Genomic DNA, 17,715 nt, shown 5'->3' with positions numbered 1-17,715 from the left:
GTAGCACTTGTCGGGACAACATGTTAATTTAGCATAATGCGCGCAGGCCCTACACTGAAGACCTGTGTTCCCTCTCTGCGCATTTCTTTCATACTAATTCTGGCACACACAGTGCACATCACTTAGGGATCTTGCTAGTAGGGCAAACATACCATTCAGAGACAACCAAACACCACTACAATTTATACAGGGAACATCTACACTTGCACACTGATTAGCAGTGGCAAGTACCTACAGCATCTAACTTCACAGGAGGCAAAGGCAAAAAGTCAGGGGTAATCTTGGCAAGCTTTGCCAGGTGTAACACCCCTTTCTAAACCACTCTGCAAACACGCCTCCTGACATGTTCTGGGTTGGGGAATTAGGTCCCCTTGAATCTGAGGGTCCCGGGGGCCAACTAGCCACCAGGTACCTCCAGTAAGCCCCACACAGCTGGATTGCTGAGAGCGGTCTGAGGCCACACCCCTTTGTACACCACTCTGCTAACGCACCTCCTTGTGCCCTGCTGCTCATGGGATGAAGTTCACTTTAGTCCTGAGGTCCTCAGGTCACAAGAGGACCTCATTGCCCCACCAGCAGTGCACCAAGAGGCACATTTGCAGAGTGGTGTAAAAGGGGAATGGCCTCGGACCACCTTTCAGCAATCCTACTGTGTGGGGCTTACTGAAGGTACCTGGGGGCTAGTTGGCCCTCCTACAAGACACCAGCTTTTTTTACATTTGTCTTTTGGAAGGGGGGCTGTGTGGCCCCGTTCCCTTGATTATTTTTGGCCCTGGGGACCCCATCCCCCAGGGTCTGAGCAGTTGTTTGCTTTTTTATTTTATTTTTTTAAACAGGAATGAAGCCATTCCTGTTTAGGCTCCCCTCATAATTAAAGTCTTGGGAGGTGGTGGACTCTGGGTCCCGGGGGTCTGCAAAGGACCCCCGTATTTGAATAATCAGTGCCCCAGGGAGGTGGTGGTCCCCGGGGCAGTGTGGGGAGGGGCAGGAGCCCCCCACACTCTTTAATGTCTATGGAGCCCCAGGGAGGTGGCGGTCTCTGGGGCTTGGGGGCCCACAAGGCCCCAGCCATAAAATACCAATGCCCCGGGGATGTGACGGTCCCTTCCGCAGTGTGGGGGGGGGGCAGGAGGTCCCTGCATGCATTTTTTTAAAAAGCCCAGGGGCTGCAAGCCGCCGCAGGCCCCCGCTACATAATTACACATTGCCACCGGCACCTGGCCCACCCAAAGACTTATAGAAACGCTTCGCTATTTAAATCTTTTTTGGCCACATTCGCGCACCCAGCGGCCCTGAGCAGGCCTAGGGGGTCAGGGTGCTTCCTCCCTGCCCCCTTTTCTTGTTTTCCATCTTTTTTTATTGTTTTCATGTGACTCGGATGTTGGCAGCCAATAAAAATGAAGCTCGGGAGGAGTCGCAAATCCTCCTCGGTGCTCAGATATCGATATTTTTTTTTTATTTCTCAGCATCTACTCATTGGATTTACACCATTTAAAAAAGGGCGCTTTCTGACCCAAGAGCTACAACTCTTGCCAAATTTGGTGTAATTCCGTTCAGCAGTTTGGGCTGTTGCCCTGTCCAAAGTTCCTCTGGAAATAAACTTGGGGAATACTCATTTTGGGACCCCCTTTTTTCTTGGCCCTTGCTTGATAAATAACCCCAAAACTTTCAAGACAAAAACTGACCTGAGTGAACCATTAGTTTTGAAAATTTCATGAAGATTGGTCAAACGGTGCCAAAGATATTGGTAAAAGAAAAAACGCTTTTTAAATGGAAACATGGTCCTAACTATAACTACCTACTGGCGACCGCCAGTAGGTAATATATATGTTATATATATCAATATATATATATATAAAATTCTAGTTAGGGACACTTTTCGATTGTAAATTTCTGCTGAGTTTCTGAGGATCTCTGCAGATCCGTGAGCCTAAAATAAGTATTCTTACTGAATGGCTGCAACCAACTTTGCCAGATCAAACAAACATTGCAGTGAGATGCCACCCATGTTGAAATTTGGATACTAAAAGCCCATATATATTTGCAGATTATGGACATGATCAACTACAGAAACGTCCTATGACAATGAATGATCTAAAAGCAGAGGCGGTCCATTATTAGGGTGGGGGCATTGCCTCACCATATTTATATGCCCCCAGACACCCATAATAAATATAAGGATATGTTTAATAAATTAAGTACAAAATGGCCACGTCATCCATTTTTTTCAGCCACGCTGCGGCCAAGCACTTACCTTCTTGAATCTTCAGTTGGCAGGGCAGTGAACGCGGGCCTGCAGGGGTGGAGCTTCAAAGTAAAAGGCAGCAGTAGAAACTAGCCAAGCCCCCTTTGGCTAACCTGAGTCCCTACTCTAGTCCACACTAACTGCGCATGTCAGGTTGGACGGCTACTTTTCTGTGGCCAACCTGACATGAGCCCTGGAGCACCCGCTCCACCAGCGCAATTAGGAAGCCGAGGGGAATCATAGCCGTGGTCCCTCAGCTTCCTAGTGAGCGCTGAGTGTACTTGCCCAACCAAATCCAGGTGCTACTCTTATGAGGGAAGCATCTGGATTGGCTCTGGCGCACTAGGTAACTTGAGGGGGAGCATGACCAACCACTGTACAGTTTTATCATAAAGCCATGCGGTAATTGGCCATTTCTGCTCTTGCTATTTCTTTCCTCTTTATGCACATTGCAACCATTAACAGCTTTGCACATGAGGGGGCTCTGCAGGCAAGACCCCTCCTCTCATTACCTCATGAGCCCCTCGCCAACTGAAAATGTGCAGGCAAGCCAAAATTTCAAGCGTGCTCCAAGTCAGAGAAGCAACGGGCAACAACATAAAACAAAACTCAGTTTTTTTGATTTTCTATGTTTAAATGTTTCTATGGTATGCCACCATGAGCAGTGTTAGGCTATGTGGCTGTTGGCTAATGCTGTTTGTGTTTCAGGGTGCTAATTATAAATTGTGTGTGTGAGACTAAATTACAAGCAGGAGAACCAGGTTTGTGTCGCGGTGTCAGCTCAACCTCCTGTGATCCTGGGCAAATCACCTAATCTAAATCTCCCAGTGCCTAAAAATAGATGAATGTGTCTTTGTGTAACATAACTGGTGCTCATGCAAAGCACTCTAATACATTCTTATTCCCTGGAATGAAAAGTGCCTTTTTTTCTTGCAACCAGGCAGTAGGCCATGTAGTGATGGCTAGGAACACTGCAGAAACCATTTAAATTACAAAGAATATCTGGCCTTTCACTTGGATAAAGTGTGCCTGAAGGTATTTTAAGTTTGTTTAATTGAGCAAACAGTAAAAAAGTGTGCTTTATTTGCCCTTGTGAAAACTAGAGCAGCAAATCTTGCCTCACCTTGACTAAATCAAAGGGTAGTGTAAACTCTAGTGTTTCAAGCTCCTCCAGTTATGGAGCCCAGTCAATTTTCTTTTGTCTTTATTATGGTTTTGTTCTATAACTGGGGTAAGTGTAGGGCCTTATCGTGAGAGATGGGAGCATGCCGATGTGTAAAAAGTCTTGAACTCCCACGGATTTTGAATTTATTCATGGAAACGCCAAGAGAGTGTGCTCTTTAAATGTTGCAGACTTGCCTGCATGTGGCACTTTTTTGCAAGGCCTATGAGAGAGCCAGAGTTGATCTCCCCAATTCACAAAATATATCTTGTAAACACTGCACTCTGTCGTTAAAATGAAAAGAACTTTGCTTGGCCCCTACATGCGTTACTCAGTTCCGTAAATCAGCCCGAGAACTAATTTAACCTCATTAAATATACACAGTAAATCGCCACGGACCTCCAGAAAATGTTTTGCCCCATCTCAACCTCACCACTCTCAGACTTCACCAACCCGCCTCTGTCTAAAAGCTATATTCAAATATTTGCCTTGAATGAGTAAAACTGTGGACAAAATGCATTGGCTGCCAATGAAGTGATTGGGTGTGAAATTTGTAACTGAATTTGGATGAATAAAAGAGATTAAAGATATGAAAAAAAGCCTCCCAACTTAAAGAACATTTGTTCTTTGAATATGCTTTGTTAAGATTGCCATTATATTATTGTGTTATAATTAATACAAAATGCATACCAAGATTTGTAAATGATTTATAATATGTGATAGAATTCAGTGAAAGTGTAACATAATTTGTGTGCTAATTCTTGCATGTTACTTCATTTATCACTTGGTGTGGTCTTTAAAAAAAACTGAAAAGTGTATTTAAGTCTGGCAGAGAGGCATCTTCAACTTCCTGAGAGGTTTGTGTGAGCTGTGATGTAAACATCCCTAGTGAAGGCCACCAGCTCCTCTGGGCCAGGCTCTTATGATGGGGAAAGCCATTACTAAGACAGAGAACAATCTTCTACAAGTAAGGAAGCTAACTAAGAATTCTGTTGTCCAGTTAAAGTATTTGGGCTAGAGGCATCTAAGAAACTCAGAAAAGTATGTTTGCTGTTAATAAAGTTTAGCTATGAACTAGAGGGTGTGGTTGGTACCAAAAGGCTGATTTCATCATTAAATGTAATGAATACTTGAATACTACACCCTGTTGCAAATATTTGAATATTTTGTTTATTAATCGTTTTCATTACAACTGTTGTATTTATTTTTACAGTTACATCCACTCACATATTCTTCACTAAATTGAGGCATTCATTTAAATATTTATTTAATATATAGTGTGGATTCATTGTGAAAAGAGTTTTAGATCTCAGTAATACGTAAATAATGCATAAGCTCACAGGACTCATCATTGCCCAGAAAACACCATCCTCAACTAATGACTAGTAGCTTACAGTCCACCAGATTTCCTGACACAAGTTGGTAAATTGGCTCAATCTGCATTTTCCTAGAGTGTTTAAGGTTTCTGAAACTGGACCATATTTGTGAAAGTTGAAAACATTCATCACAATCTTGATCTACAATTCAGTCAATCTTCCCAGGTCCTTTATACTATTAGTCATTACATAAATTGAATGAGAGCTATCTCAAGAAAGTATTTTGATTTCATCATCAGGTGCAATTGAATATTGAGGCAAAGGAAGATATTAGATGGGGGTTGACAAACATGAAGGCATGGCATGGGAGACCTATTTTCTAACACAAAGTGGAGGTAGTGGTAGAGTCCAATGCCAGTTTACAAGGTTGTGGCGCAAAAAGTGGTTTAAAGACAACTGAAGGGAAATGAACACATGGGGGGGAGGTGCATTTAAACTGACAGAAACTGATTGGCAGGTTAATTTACACTAAGGAGTCTGGTGAAAAGAAGGAAAAGGTTAGTGTTATTGAGAATGGAGAGCATTTTGAGTGTTTGATATGTCACTTTATGGGAAGAAGTTGTGATCATGAAGAGGTTAAGAAAGTTGGCAAATATGTTCTGGAATTTTTGTTTAGATCAATAAATCATGGGCAAGGCCCAGTACGTTACAGGGCCCCTTAATGTAGTGGTCAATTGGAATTTGAAGTATTTTAGAGATTCAAGCGATTGTATCTGTCTGTCCTAGATTTGTTTCCATCAAGGATTACAAGACAGATAGAGAAGTTTTTCAACTAGAGACCAGATCCAGAGGCAACAACATTGGATGTTTTCCTTCGAGTGTGGCCAGAATGGGTTCATATGTAAGAAATCTGGATGAGAATAATATACTTCTTTCATCAAATGTAGTTGTCCTCAAAGTGACTTGATGAACAAAAACTCTCTATAGGGTGATAGGATACTCAGAGTCCCATGGTCAACTAACGTTATATGTGATGAGATGTGAGAAGGAATGAGAGTTGCGAGGAAGGGAAGTAAGAACGCATTGGTCCAGTCAACTGTGGATTTCACATTCTATTGCAAGATGGGCCACAGGTGTAATGAGTGAAGCAGGAATTGACATGACTGTGGTTGGAATGCATTCAGTATGAGGTCCATAGGCTTTGAAAGTTGATGTAATGAGTCAAAGGCTGGATATCTTAAAGTCTGCACACTGATCTTGTTACAACTTTTGAAACATTTTATTGTAAACCAATTGACAGTGCAAGAGATTTGAACTTGCACATAAACAGAGCCTTGGTCTTGCTATAAAATAGAGATTTTCAAGGTTTTAAGGTTAACGTAATAGGATTTTATTAAAAACATAGAGGCTTAGATTATTCCTCCTAATGTAAGTTTTGATGATGAGGATTGTCAACAAACCTTTTTACCAAGATGATCACACTGGTAAATGTCTCATGTTCTGTTTTTGTTCCTAGGCTGATAAAAGTGATATATGCTATTTCTAGGACAAGGTGCAAATTGGAGAAGAATACAATTTATAAAGAGTGCTTATTCTATGTAAGCAGGAAAAAGGTTATGATACAGGCAGTTAAAATGTTTGAAAGCTTACTGTTCTGTTATTGTGGCAATAAAATTGGTATTGGCACTTCTGTTTTTGACTAGAATTTTTAAAACTTTACGATCCAGGCTTGTGTTATGCAATTTGTATATGAAGTTCATGTGATACATTTTAAAGTCACCTATAGAGTTTTAAGTCTCAAGGATAAGGTAAGAAATAGATATGTTGCAGATAAGTAAGATGTTGTAGCGCAATGCACAGAAGCAATTACCTTTAAAGAATTCCTTGAACCTTTGTTTGGTATCGTTTTTCATATACTTAAGAGACTATAGCCAACACTGAAAACTGTGTGCCTCATGATGACAGTAGAGCAAGAAAGTGTATTACATTTTCTCTTCCCCTTCCTGTTTCCTGATGCAAACTTTAAATTGCGCCCTGGAGATCTTGATCATGCTTGCAAGTTATGATGCAGCTAACTGCTTACTTAGATTTACTTAATATTTGGGATGAACAAAATATCACAAAGTATATACGAAATCTGTGACAAACATATATTTCCAGGTGAACTTGCAAGTCTCTGGTTGTCCATGAATAGACAATCCACATGTTTAAGGTTATGCAATATTTGTCTAGGAGAAATCCCTTTTTCTATGGAATTGTAGTTGTGTTTAGGCTTCTTTGACGCATAATTTACAAATTAGCTCTAGTTTCTTTTGCAAAAAATGTATTGCACAATTATGGTGGAAAAAGCAAACAAATGTTTTTGAATGACCACAAATCTACAACTTTGCCTGTACTTAAGCTCTCAAGTTTCCCATGTTGAAACTCATATCATTTATCCACACTTTTTCCTCTGATCTATGACACTTGTAGTTCTGTTTATCCTATTGTGATATTTTAAAGTGAGGGCTTCAAGTACTAGAATGTGAAGAAGAAAACCTGGCCTGGATAAGCTGTTCTAACATGAACTTGGGAAACCTAAGAGCAATAAGATGTTTAAACATTTCCAATCGAACCTGTTCAAATAAATCTACTTTTGCTGCTCCTTTTTACACCTATGGCTGTGGAAATGTGTCCAACTTGCAGATTTTCAACATGTATTAGGATCAATTTACCACTTAATTTACCTGCAGCTCTTGATTCGATGAGTGCAGTAAAATGTAGGTGGATTGGAAACAAACAATTCCAAATGTTAGAAATATACTCACTTTAAATTGATTTTGCACATCTTAACGAGTGGATAGATACCAAGATCAAAAACGGGGATGAGTATCAGAATAAGGAGGGGATTAAGAGTCTGTAAAATAAAAAATAAGATCATGTTAGTAGAAAAGGTACATGCCATCCCTCTCATAAATCAAAGATGCCAGATTTGGTCTTTTAAATTAATGTCAAAGGACAGTGAGAGGAGCCTTCCCTTAGGGGAATATATACCTGTAGAAGTAGAGGCAAATTTGAAAGTGATACAGAAACTGTAATGTGGGAGCAACACATCAAATTATTTACAACCATATGATGCTAATGAAACCAAAATAACTGCTGGACAAAATTTAAACAAAATAGCTATTTTCCCAAAATATAGTAAACCTGAAGAATGGATGGAAACTCAGCATACTTTAGAGTAAATATATGCATTCCTGTTCAAGTTGTTAAACAATAGCTTTTTTAGCTTTTTGTGTTTATGTACATTTTATGCCAAGCTAAACTACCATTTATGAGTGAATGCATAAATTACCAGAATACGATTTGTGATCCTCAATGGTAGTTTATGAATGACCTGTGTTTCCGTTTTTTGGCAAAGTAATCTTCGGTCTGCAGGCATCTCTTATCTCAGCTTTTTTAAATGGTGCCAGTCCACTCAATACTCATTAAACCAAGTAGATATAGCAAGCAATCCCAGCAGAGTAAACGCTCTCACTTCCTTAAGCAATCACCAGACCATATGGCTGAGTTTCCTCTGCTTGTGTTGGCTCCCACACCTATACACATATCGTTTGCAAAGAGTGTTATTGTTTCTAATGAATAAGATAACCTAACTATGTATACATTAAAGAAACAAATGTGGTAGGGCAACACTAACATTCCATTTGGAAACTCGGTGTCAATAAATATATAGTTATATAAAGTTACAATTCTTATCGTATGAGAGGATGGGAGCAGACTCCCAATCCTGAGGGCTAAGGCGGCCCCTGGTACGGACCTGTTGAGTTGCAATGGGGTATACCCTAAGAACTCTCTGACCTGGGTCAGTAAAGGTAAGTACAAAAGCAATGGTCAGAGACTATCGATTAAGTGTGACAACAAATGTGATATACTCATTCAGTTATAAGGGAAAAGCAAAAAGCTAAATCCAAAGTGTGCTTCTATTTTTATTCATTACGTTAGCACATTGTTGATTGAATACCCAATTCAAGTCATTGGGTACCAGAATTATGTAGAGTATCTTATTATACAAAAATACACATTACAATATTCAATTCCTTCATTGAATCACACAATTCTCTTATGGCACAAATCTCAATTGGTTATATGAAATTTACAAGGAGAAAGCCGCATAGGGTCCGTTTTGCTCCGATACATTCATTTTATAATTATCATTTATAGGCGCTCCTGTTTTTCATTGTCCTGAAGAAGACCCCAGTCTGAGGAATTAATTTACCCTTCATCCAGGGGGTCGAAACGTAGACCAGACTATATTTACTCTCTACGCATAGGAACAACTAACGGAGCAAAACGGACCCTATGCTAATGAGCTTTTTGGAACTACAGATCGTTATCTAGACTGTAAAGGATGTATTTTACAGCACTGTGATTGTTTTAAGGTCACAACTACCTTTACCTGGTCCTCACCTTTTCCCATCACACCCATCCCATCTAAACTTTCCCTTTTTCTTGTCACTTCGAGCGCATTGAAATACTATGACTTGGTATCAATTGTGTGGCTTTCTCCTTGTAAATTTCATATAACCAATTGAGATTTGTGCCATAAGAGAATTGTGTGATTCAATGAAGGAATTGAATATTGTAATGTGTATTTTTGTATAATAAGATACTCTACATAATTCTGGTACCCAATGACTTGAATTGGGTATTCAATCAACAATGTGCTAACGTAATGAATAAAAATAGAAGCACACTTTGGATTTAGCTTTTTGCTTTCCCTTATAACTGAATGAGTATATCACATTTGTTGTCACACTTAATCGATAGTCTCTGACCATTGCTTTTGTACTTACCTGGTACGGACCTGGCCTTCATTGCATATCCAGGCTAGAGGGAATCAGGAGCCTACTGACAGCCTGGACCTGGCAAGCTCCAGGAAGATTGTCTATTTGTGTACATTCATGTACCCAAATGCATTTCTGTAAAAAGGCCCAATTAAATATTAATTCAAACAGGCTATTTATTATACTATGCAAATTTGATAATATAAAAGCTGCTCTGATTAGGCAAAGTTTACAACAATCTTACAGACAGCCTGAGACACTGAATATGTATTATGCCATGAAATATGCAGTTCAAATATGTGCCATTTTTACTCCACTTTCGAAAATAAGGCGATGAGCTGTACAGGGGCGACTCCTCCGTCATGGGGAGAGGCGTTGCCCCACAGTCCTTGTCTGCAGACAATAAATAAAATGATAATAACGCAATGTTATTATCATTTTATTTATGCTGTCTGAGGCACACAATACAAATTATAGGGCAGGGTCGGGCATGTTAGGGAAGAGTAAAGTGCACTCATAAGTGCGCATGTGTGTTTGTCCGCCTGTCCGTGGCTGGCCAAACACACATGTGCACTTATGTTTCTCCAACCTGACTGTGTTACACAGCCAGGCTGGAGAAACACCACAGACTCCAATGCACCGTCTGAGCAGCAAACAAGGCTGCTCAGACCAAGCCTGGCACTTCTCTCTTGTAAGAGCAGCGCCTTGATTGGGTGTGGAGCCAGTGCCATGATGGCCCATCCCCTTCATCACCATCCCATGCATCAGCCGGAGCGGAGCGGGGCAGCAGGTGAGTTTAAAAAAAACAGTTCTTCTAATTTATTTCTCCCCCTCTCCCCAACCCGGCATCCTCCCCACCCACGGCCACCCTACCAATTTAGGTCCATGTCAAATATATATTTAATATGACCATTGAGTTTCTCATTGCATGATGCCTGTTGTGCATGAAAAAAGTTTTGGAAATAGAGCTAAAAGAAGGGTAGATGGACGAAATGTATACCACATAGGGAAATATTATTGAGAACTAGCCCCCTGCTTAATATTACCTGCATTTGGTCTGGTTTGATGACAAATCCTTTCTGTAATATAAACACAACATTTTTATTAGTAAACAGTTAGCAAACATTCAACTGGAGGACAGCTATGGCCTGAAGAAGGTCCCACTTAAAATGATTGTTAATACATTAAAATACATCAACATATATTTCTGTTTCAGTTGTATGTTATAATTTTGTCACAGAATATTTTTCCAGATTACAGCCGATCGTTCCCATCTTACTGAGTAGAGCATTAAAATTTCACATTGCAGCTTTTAAAGGTGCCTACAACAGTATGCCGCGTCTTAAGTCTCTGTCCCACCGCCTTACTCAGAACATAGCGTTATAGCCAAAGCTCCTCCTGTCCAGTGCCTCATTTGTAAAAAAAAAATAAGTGCCAGGGCCCTCGTCAGGAACAACGTAGCTTCCACCATCTATTGCTCCTGCCAGTGTTTCCAATGACAGTACCAAAAAAAATACTAACAATCACACTCCTACAAGTGAAACAAATCAGACTATACCATGCCATCCAAAGCTATAAGAATGGCTAGGGCAGCCAGTATTAGTTATTTGTAATGCATAATAAATTAATAAACAACTGCTGTTGTCCTCATCCATAAATTAGACAAACTGTGCTACTATGTGTGAGTGTGACAATTGAGTGCTGGTGCCGAGCACCGGAACCAACTGGATAAAATTAAACACTGCTCTAGTTCATACCAAGAACCAGAACTAGTAACCTAAACCCTGTCTCCGATTCTCTTCCTCACTTCCGCCTATCCTCATCAATTTTGAGTTTATTTTATAGGCTTATTTTTCTTTCTCATTCCCCCTTGTATTAATTGTTAGTTGTTTGTTACCATAATACATTGAGATTTATGAAACATCACTGGGCACATGTGCTTTTATGATACACAACTCCGCTTTTCTCGAGAGAACGTACATTGAGCAATTCGTGGAAGAATTCCTTTAAAAAAAATTTACACAATTGGGTTAATTGCTAGCTGCCTCTCGACTACACTATCCCTGAACTATATTTTATTGTGGGAGGATATCCTTTGTGAGGAACGGGTGAAGTGTATCTTTATTGTTTCATTACATGCTTTGTTCTCTTTTGAAAGAATAAGTATTTTATTAATTCATTACTATTTCAGAGTTTCTAGTGCTCATTTAGATTGCTGATGTGTTCAGCTACTAAGTTGCAAGTCTATGACGAAATGTTTTCTTTAATCCTTTTGACATACAATTGCAGTAAATTTTGAGGTTTGTTTTATTTGCGTTTTCTGGTTAAACCCAGAGCAACATGTGACAATATTGAAGATGCTCAAGTGCAATTCAGTGTTTCTGTTTGAGGTATTCTCAAACGTACTAGTGTTAGTTTTGAATGTTTTTTGTGCAATGTCTCTTTAATGTTGCTTTGAACTTCGTATCTGTTATTCCTCTTTGCTGTGTACATACGTTTATAATTTGCAGCTTGTGTCTGTATTGTTTGTATGGCTTACATTTGTATTATACGTTTTTTAACAGCCCTGAAGGAGTCCCAATGTTTCAGGATGTACTGCGTATACTGTGTCCTTGTCTAATATTTAAAGTTGAAGCAAAGAAATAAAGAATGAACAGCCTTACTACACGTGTCTTGTGATGCTTGCATTTAATGATTGAAATTCTAAGTAACTATGGGGCATAATATCAAGAACGTCGTTAAAACTGCAGCTAAAGCGCCGATAATGGGCTTGATAATATGGCCTTGAGAATTCCAATAGAGGCCCGTGTTCACACCAGAGCATGGAGTTCTATTGGAATTCTCAAGGGCATATTATCAAGCCCATTATTGCCGTTAGCTGCCGCTGAACCGGCGATAATTTTTAACGGCGTTCTTGATAATATGCCTGAAGTCTTTTGACTCTCTCTGGGATATTATGTTCTTCAGAGGACTTTTCAGTCATTCACTGTCATAGGAGTGCTTCTCCATCCTGCTTTGATATTTGTGATTATTAGGGCATTATGGGCCGTTGGCCCTGGGAGGGAACACCTTATATGTCGGAACTATATAGAGTGCAATGTTATAAAACCATAACCATTTTGGCGATTTTATTATAAAATTTTTAATATTTTGATGGAAATATGCAATGCACCATTTACTCTTGTTGAGAGACCTGCATATGCATGCATTGGTAAACTAAATCATTTAAAATGACTTGCCTGGTGCTCAAGATGATTTGGTTAAGCACTCTAAACATTTTTATATTATTTTCCAAAACTGCCATGTTGCTGCAAGTAACGCACTGTGTTGGCCAGCTGTCTATTCTGGGAGGACATATGCTTTGCCTAGTCTTGTTCTGATATCTGGAATGATGAATTCTGCTCTCATATAGAAAATCTAAACAACTAAGCCCAAACATCTTTCAGTTCATTACATGCGATAAAAAAATACAATCCAGTTATGTTTATAGTGCAACCATTTCTTTGCACTATAAAGTGTTGTTTTACCTTCCGTGTGATTAGCATGTTACTTATTGAGGAAAATGCCTGAATTTTCTCGTTTCCAAAGTGTATATTGTTGCTTGTGAAAAAGACATCTGTGCATATTTTTCAGTGATCCATTTCTAGTGACGTTTCCACTGTTTGCAAACAAGTTAGTCAGTCAGTCAGAATACTTTATTGCGATAAATTAATATCATAAAAAGACAATAGTACTATACAGAATTAACATGAAATACAGTTACAATGATTGTACAGACTAAAAACAGAATTAATTTATACAAAGTTGATTTTACACAATGAAAGTATCAAAACATTTATCAAAACATTTAAAAACTCCTTAAAATTCTTAAAAATTTAAAAAAATTGAAAAGGATCTTTCAGTATTAAAAATGGATCTTTCATTATAATTATCCCAAACTGCTATTTCATATTGCGAATGGTTATCCCAGATTTCAGCACAGATCATTTCCATTAATTTACGGGTTCTCATTCATGTTCTTGCTTCTAATCCTGACTGCCCCCACTAAAAAACTAGCAACATGGAAGATAATCCTAGGAGTCTGTAATAATTGCAGATACAAAAGGGCAGGCCTAACCTGCAGAAACCCAGCCTCCTTTAAAATAGGGACCAAAAATGTTAACCTTAATTCCGTATAATGACCACAGAACATCAGGAAATGCATTGTGTTCTGGGTAGAAAAATTATCACAGGAACACAGAGTTGCATTTTCTGGGGTACTCCAGTTAGGGAAATATCCAAGGTTCAAATGGATCATGTTAATACGGAATCGGGTTAAAAGAAACCTATGATATGTGCGGTTTACTATTTTAAGATAGATTTCAGGTCCTGGTTGACTGGAAATAATAAGAAGATTAGCCCTCACAGTAGGTTTTTTCAGCTCCAGTTCTTCCCTTTCCAAACTTAACATGTGTCCCATTGCACCCTTGATTAGTGCAAGTCCTTTGTTGTCATTTTCTCTGGATAGAAAAAGAGCTCTGGTCTCTCTAGCTTGACAAAACTGTATATAATGTATGTCAACCACTGAATCTTATTATTATTGTCTAGGATTAGACAATCTTTCAGAATAATATGATTCAGTGGGATCTCCTGATTTAACCAGGTCTTCATCCAGGATATTAGAGGGGCCATTTTTATCCTATCTGAAATAAAGCCTTCCCCAAGTTCGGAGTGGATAGTAAGTGACGGAATAGACTGTGGGACTGAGAGGACAGATCTTAAAAATTTATTTTCAGTAATCTGCTGACAATCCGGGGAACGATATCCCCAGATTGAGCTGCCATAAGTGGCCACTGCAAGACATTTAGCTTTGTAAATTTTCATTAAAGCTTCTATAGGCCTTGCCCCCAAACGTTTGGAAAAACCCTGAAGAGCAGAGGTAGTTCTTGCGAGGGAGATGTTTCTATTTTTTAACTGCGGTCCCCAGTTCCCTCTTTCATCAACCGTTATCCCCAAATAGGGGAATGTAGTAACTCTGCAGAGTTCTTCTTTTCCACAGGTGAATATTTTGGAATACTTCTTCCTAGAACACTTTCCCATGATCATGATCTGGGACTTCTTAGCATTGATTTTAAGGTCCAAGGAACCCATACAATTCTCAAAAACATCCAACAGGCGTTGTAATCCAACCCCGGTCCGCGAAAGAAGGACAGCGTCATCCGCGTAGAGGAGAACTGGTATTCCAAGTTCTCCTACACAGGGGATGTCAAGGGTGGCCTCCTTTAGTACAGGTTCTAAAGCGTTTATATATATCGTAAAAAGAAGGGGAGCCAGGATGCACCCTTTCCTGACCCCCCTTTCTGAGTTAAAATGAGTGGTACATCGGCCCTCCGTGGTGACCATGACGGAGGCTAACAATCCAGAATGTAAGTCAGCCAGAAGGTTAACCAGGGTCCTATCAAGACCAATATTAAGTAAAATTTCCCACAGCTTTGACCGATTTACAAGGTTAAAAGTTGACGAGAGGTCCATGAACCCCAGGTACATGGACCCCTCCTTAGCCATGGTGTATTTATTCAGGAGCAGGTGTAAATTAAGACATTGGTCAAGGGTATTCCTTTTTGGTCTAAACCCATATTGCACATTTGACAGAACCCCTTTTTAATTTACCCATTCATTCAATTTAAACAAAATGACCCGGCCCAGAATTTTTACTGAGGAGTCGATTAATGAAATGGGTCTATAGCAAGAGGGGTCCTGCCTATTTCCCTTCTTGAAGACGGGGATGATGATCGATTTTTTCCACGAGGCCGGTATGTTATCCTGGTTTAAAACATTAAAAACATTACACAAAATCTTTGACCGAAATTTCGGTGCGCATTTAAATATATCTGCAGGGACCCTGCTGGGGCCAGGAGCCTTATTTTTTAGGGTCAGGTCTATCGCTTTTTCCACTTCCGAGACCTCGAAGGTTACAGTGGAACCCTCCATTCTAAGAGGGATGTCACCCCTTTGTGTTTCATTGCGAGGGTCAGAGTATATTTTTCCAAAATGTTTTATCCATCCCTCATCTGGAATGTTAGCCTCAAGCGGGGAATTCTCTTCACCCGAGAATAACGGTTGGTTTACTATTTTCCAGAACAGGCCTCTATTTTTTACGGTATCCAGGGCAAGTAGTTGATCCCATGCTTCATCTTTTACCTCTTTTTTTCTGTCTGAGATAGCTTTCTTATACGCAGATCTTAGGCGAGCTATTTGAGCTCGATCTTTGGGTATTGCCTTCAGGGCCCTAAGTAGGTCCCCATGTGCCTTAGAGCCTGTTTTATTAAACCATCTCTTGCCATAATGCGACTTCTGTCTTAAGCCTATAAGTAAACTTTTATTTATTTCCCTGCAGATATTGTCAAAAGCAAAAACCACATCTTGATTTTGCGTCTCGTTTGCTAGACATACAGCCACCTTGTCCTCAACTTTGTCCAGTACCTCTACTAGGGAGGTTTCAGGGACTATGTTTGACCATTTAAGCCTGCATCCTTGGTCTTTTGCAGTCACATTTAGTCCATCCTTGTGTGACACCGTTTTCATTGAAAATATGTCCGTAGACATTATCTCCATGAACACCGGGTGATGATCACTGAAGACCGAGACCTCCGTTTTATATATTAAAACTTTGCACAACAAAAAAGAAGACATAAAAATATAATCAATAATAGTACCATCATCTATTCCCTTAAATGTAGGAGACCTGCACCCCCCATCCCCGCAACCCGACTCGTATAAGTTCCATCTGGCCAGGAAGTTTTCAAGGGCCTCCCCCTGTTTAGAATGTTCTAGGTGCATAGGTAAAGAAAAAGGGGGGCCTTCGTCTTCTAGACTTGCACATGGTAGGTTGCAGGGATGTATGTTAAAATCCCCAAGGAATATTATTTCAAAAGTATTCACGTTTACACTATAGACTGACAAGAATTTTTCCAGTACATCCAAATTATAACTGGTGCACTCATTTGCACTTGAATTATAAAAGTTGATAAATAAAATCTTATTCTTATCGGGGATGGATAATTCCACAATTAGACAGTTCTCGCAGCCTGAAATACATTGAGATAGTGTGCCCTTTATATCAAGTTTGAATAAGCTTAGTAAGCCCCCCTTGGCTCTTCCTGCGGCACTACTAGTTGCTGGGATGCAAAAGTGTCTATAACCATCCAGTGAGAAACTGTTTGTCTGGTCCCATGTCTCTTGAAGAGCAATAATATCATAAGTTTTTAAAATGTTAACCCACGTGTCATTCCCTGCTTTAGCCTTAATACCAGCAATGTTCCTGGTTGCAATTCTGAAGCTAGAGGGTGGTGGCTGGGTTTTAGTCCTCAGTTCATTTGACTGTCAATCGTTATCTTCCAATGAAGATAGGGGGGTGTAACGATTTGCCAGGGGAAAGACTTGATCAAAATCAAATTGATTGCACGGCCTAGCCAACCGATAACAATATGGGTCAAGTCTATTTGGTGGTTGATATACATTTTGCGGAGGACAGACAAAACCCGGCCTAGGTTGAACAGCTGGAAACTTGGACTGATCAGGCTGAGAGAGCGCAGGGTTACTAAGATGATTATAGAAGAAACCAAGGGGCCGTGCACATACGATGTTATCCCCAACTGGTAAGGAAGCTGCTCTAAGTAAAACTGTGGCCACGTGCTGTGGATGCTTAAAGTTTACAATAATGCAGTCCCCCCTAGTATTCTTTCTGGAGTTTCCTATCCAACTGACTCTTTGAGTAGAAATTTTATCATTAGAAAAGACGAGTGGAAAACTGCAATTACGGCTTAACCACGATAGCGATTTGTTTTTCAAAGCCTCATGTGTTTCTAACCTAGAGTCAGTGAGGTAAGAATCCACCTCAGGAACATTAGTTAGCACAACAGTATATGGTACACATTCCGGGGGAAGATTAACTGGAGCTTTCCTCTTAGCCACACTCCTCCATTTATTGTTCCCACCACCTACAGCTGTCAGGTTGCTAGAAGTTGTAGGGAGTGATTGAGTTACTGGTACTGGGGGTGGTTGGGTGTTTGGTACCAATGGGGGTTGGGTGGCTAGTACCGTTTGTGTACTTGTTGTGACCCTGTTCCCCCCGTTGCCGAGACTGCCTGCATCCTTATTATCAGTATTTGCATTATTTGCATTATT

The 17,715-nt window shown here is 39.9% G+C and overlaps 1 protein-coding gene across 1 annotated transcript in view; it reads right to left on the bottom strand.

The window, feature by feature from the left end:
* The window catches only part of SLC15A2 (solute carrier family 15 member 2), a 483,947-nt gene that overhangs the window by 185,398 nt on the left and 280,834 nt on the right, over positions 1 to 17,715 (bottom strand). Inside the window, exons 13-14 of the mRNA XM_086957069.1 lie at positions 10,596 to 10,628; positions 7,531 to 7,619 (exon numbers count right to left, since the gene is read on the bottom strand). Of these exons, the coding sequence (XP_086813195.1) occupies positions 7,531 to 7,619; positions 10,596 to 10,628 (122 nt within the window). The remainder of the gene's footprint in view (positions 1 to 7,530; positions 7,620 to 10,595; positions 10,629 to 17,715) is intronic.

This window comes from Lissotriton vulgaris, chromosome 2_1 (assembly GCF_964263255.1).
Source record: "Lissotriton vulgaris chromosome 2_1, aLisVul1.2, whole genome shotgun sequence".
Classification (NCBI taxonomy): Eukaryota; Metazoa; Chordata; class Amphibia; order Caudata; family Salamandridae; genus Lissotriton; species Lissotriton vulgaris.
This window is presented reverse-complemented; position numbering and strand designations above follow the sequence as displayed.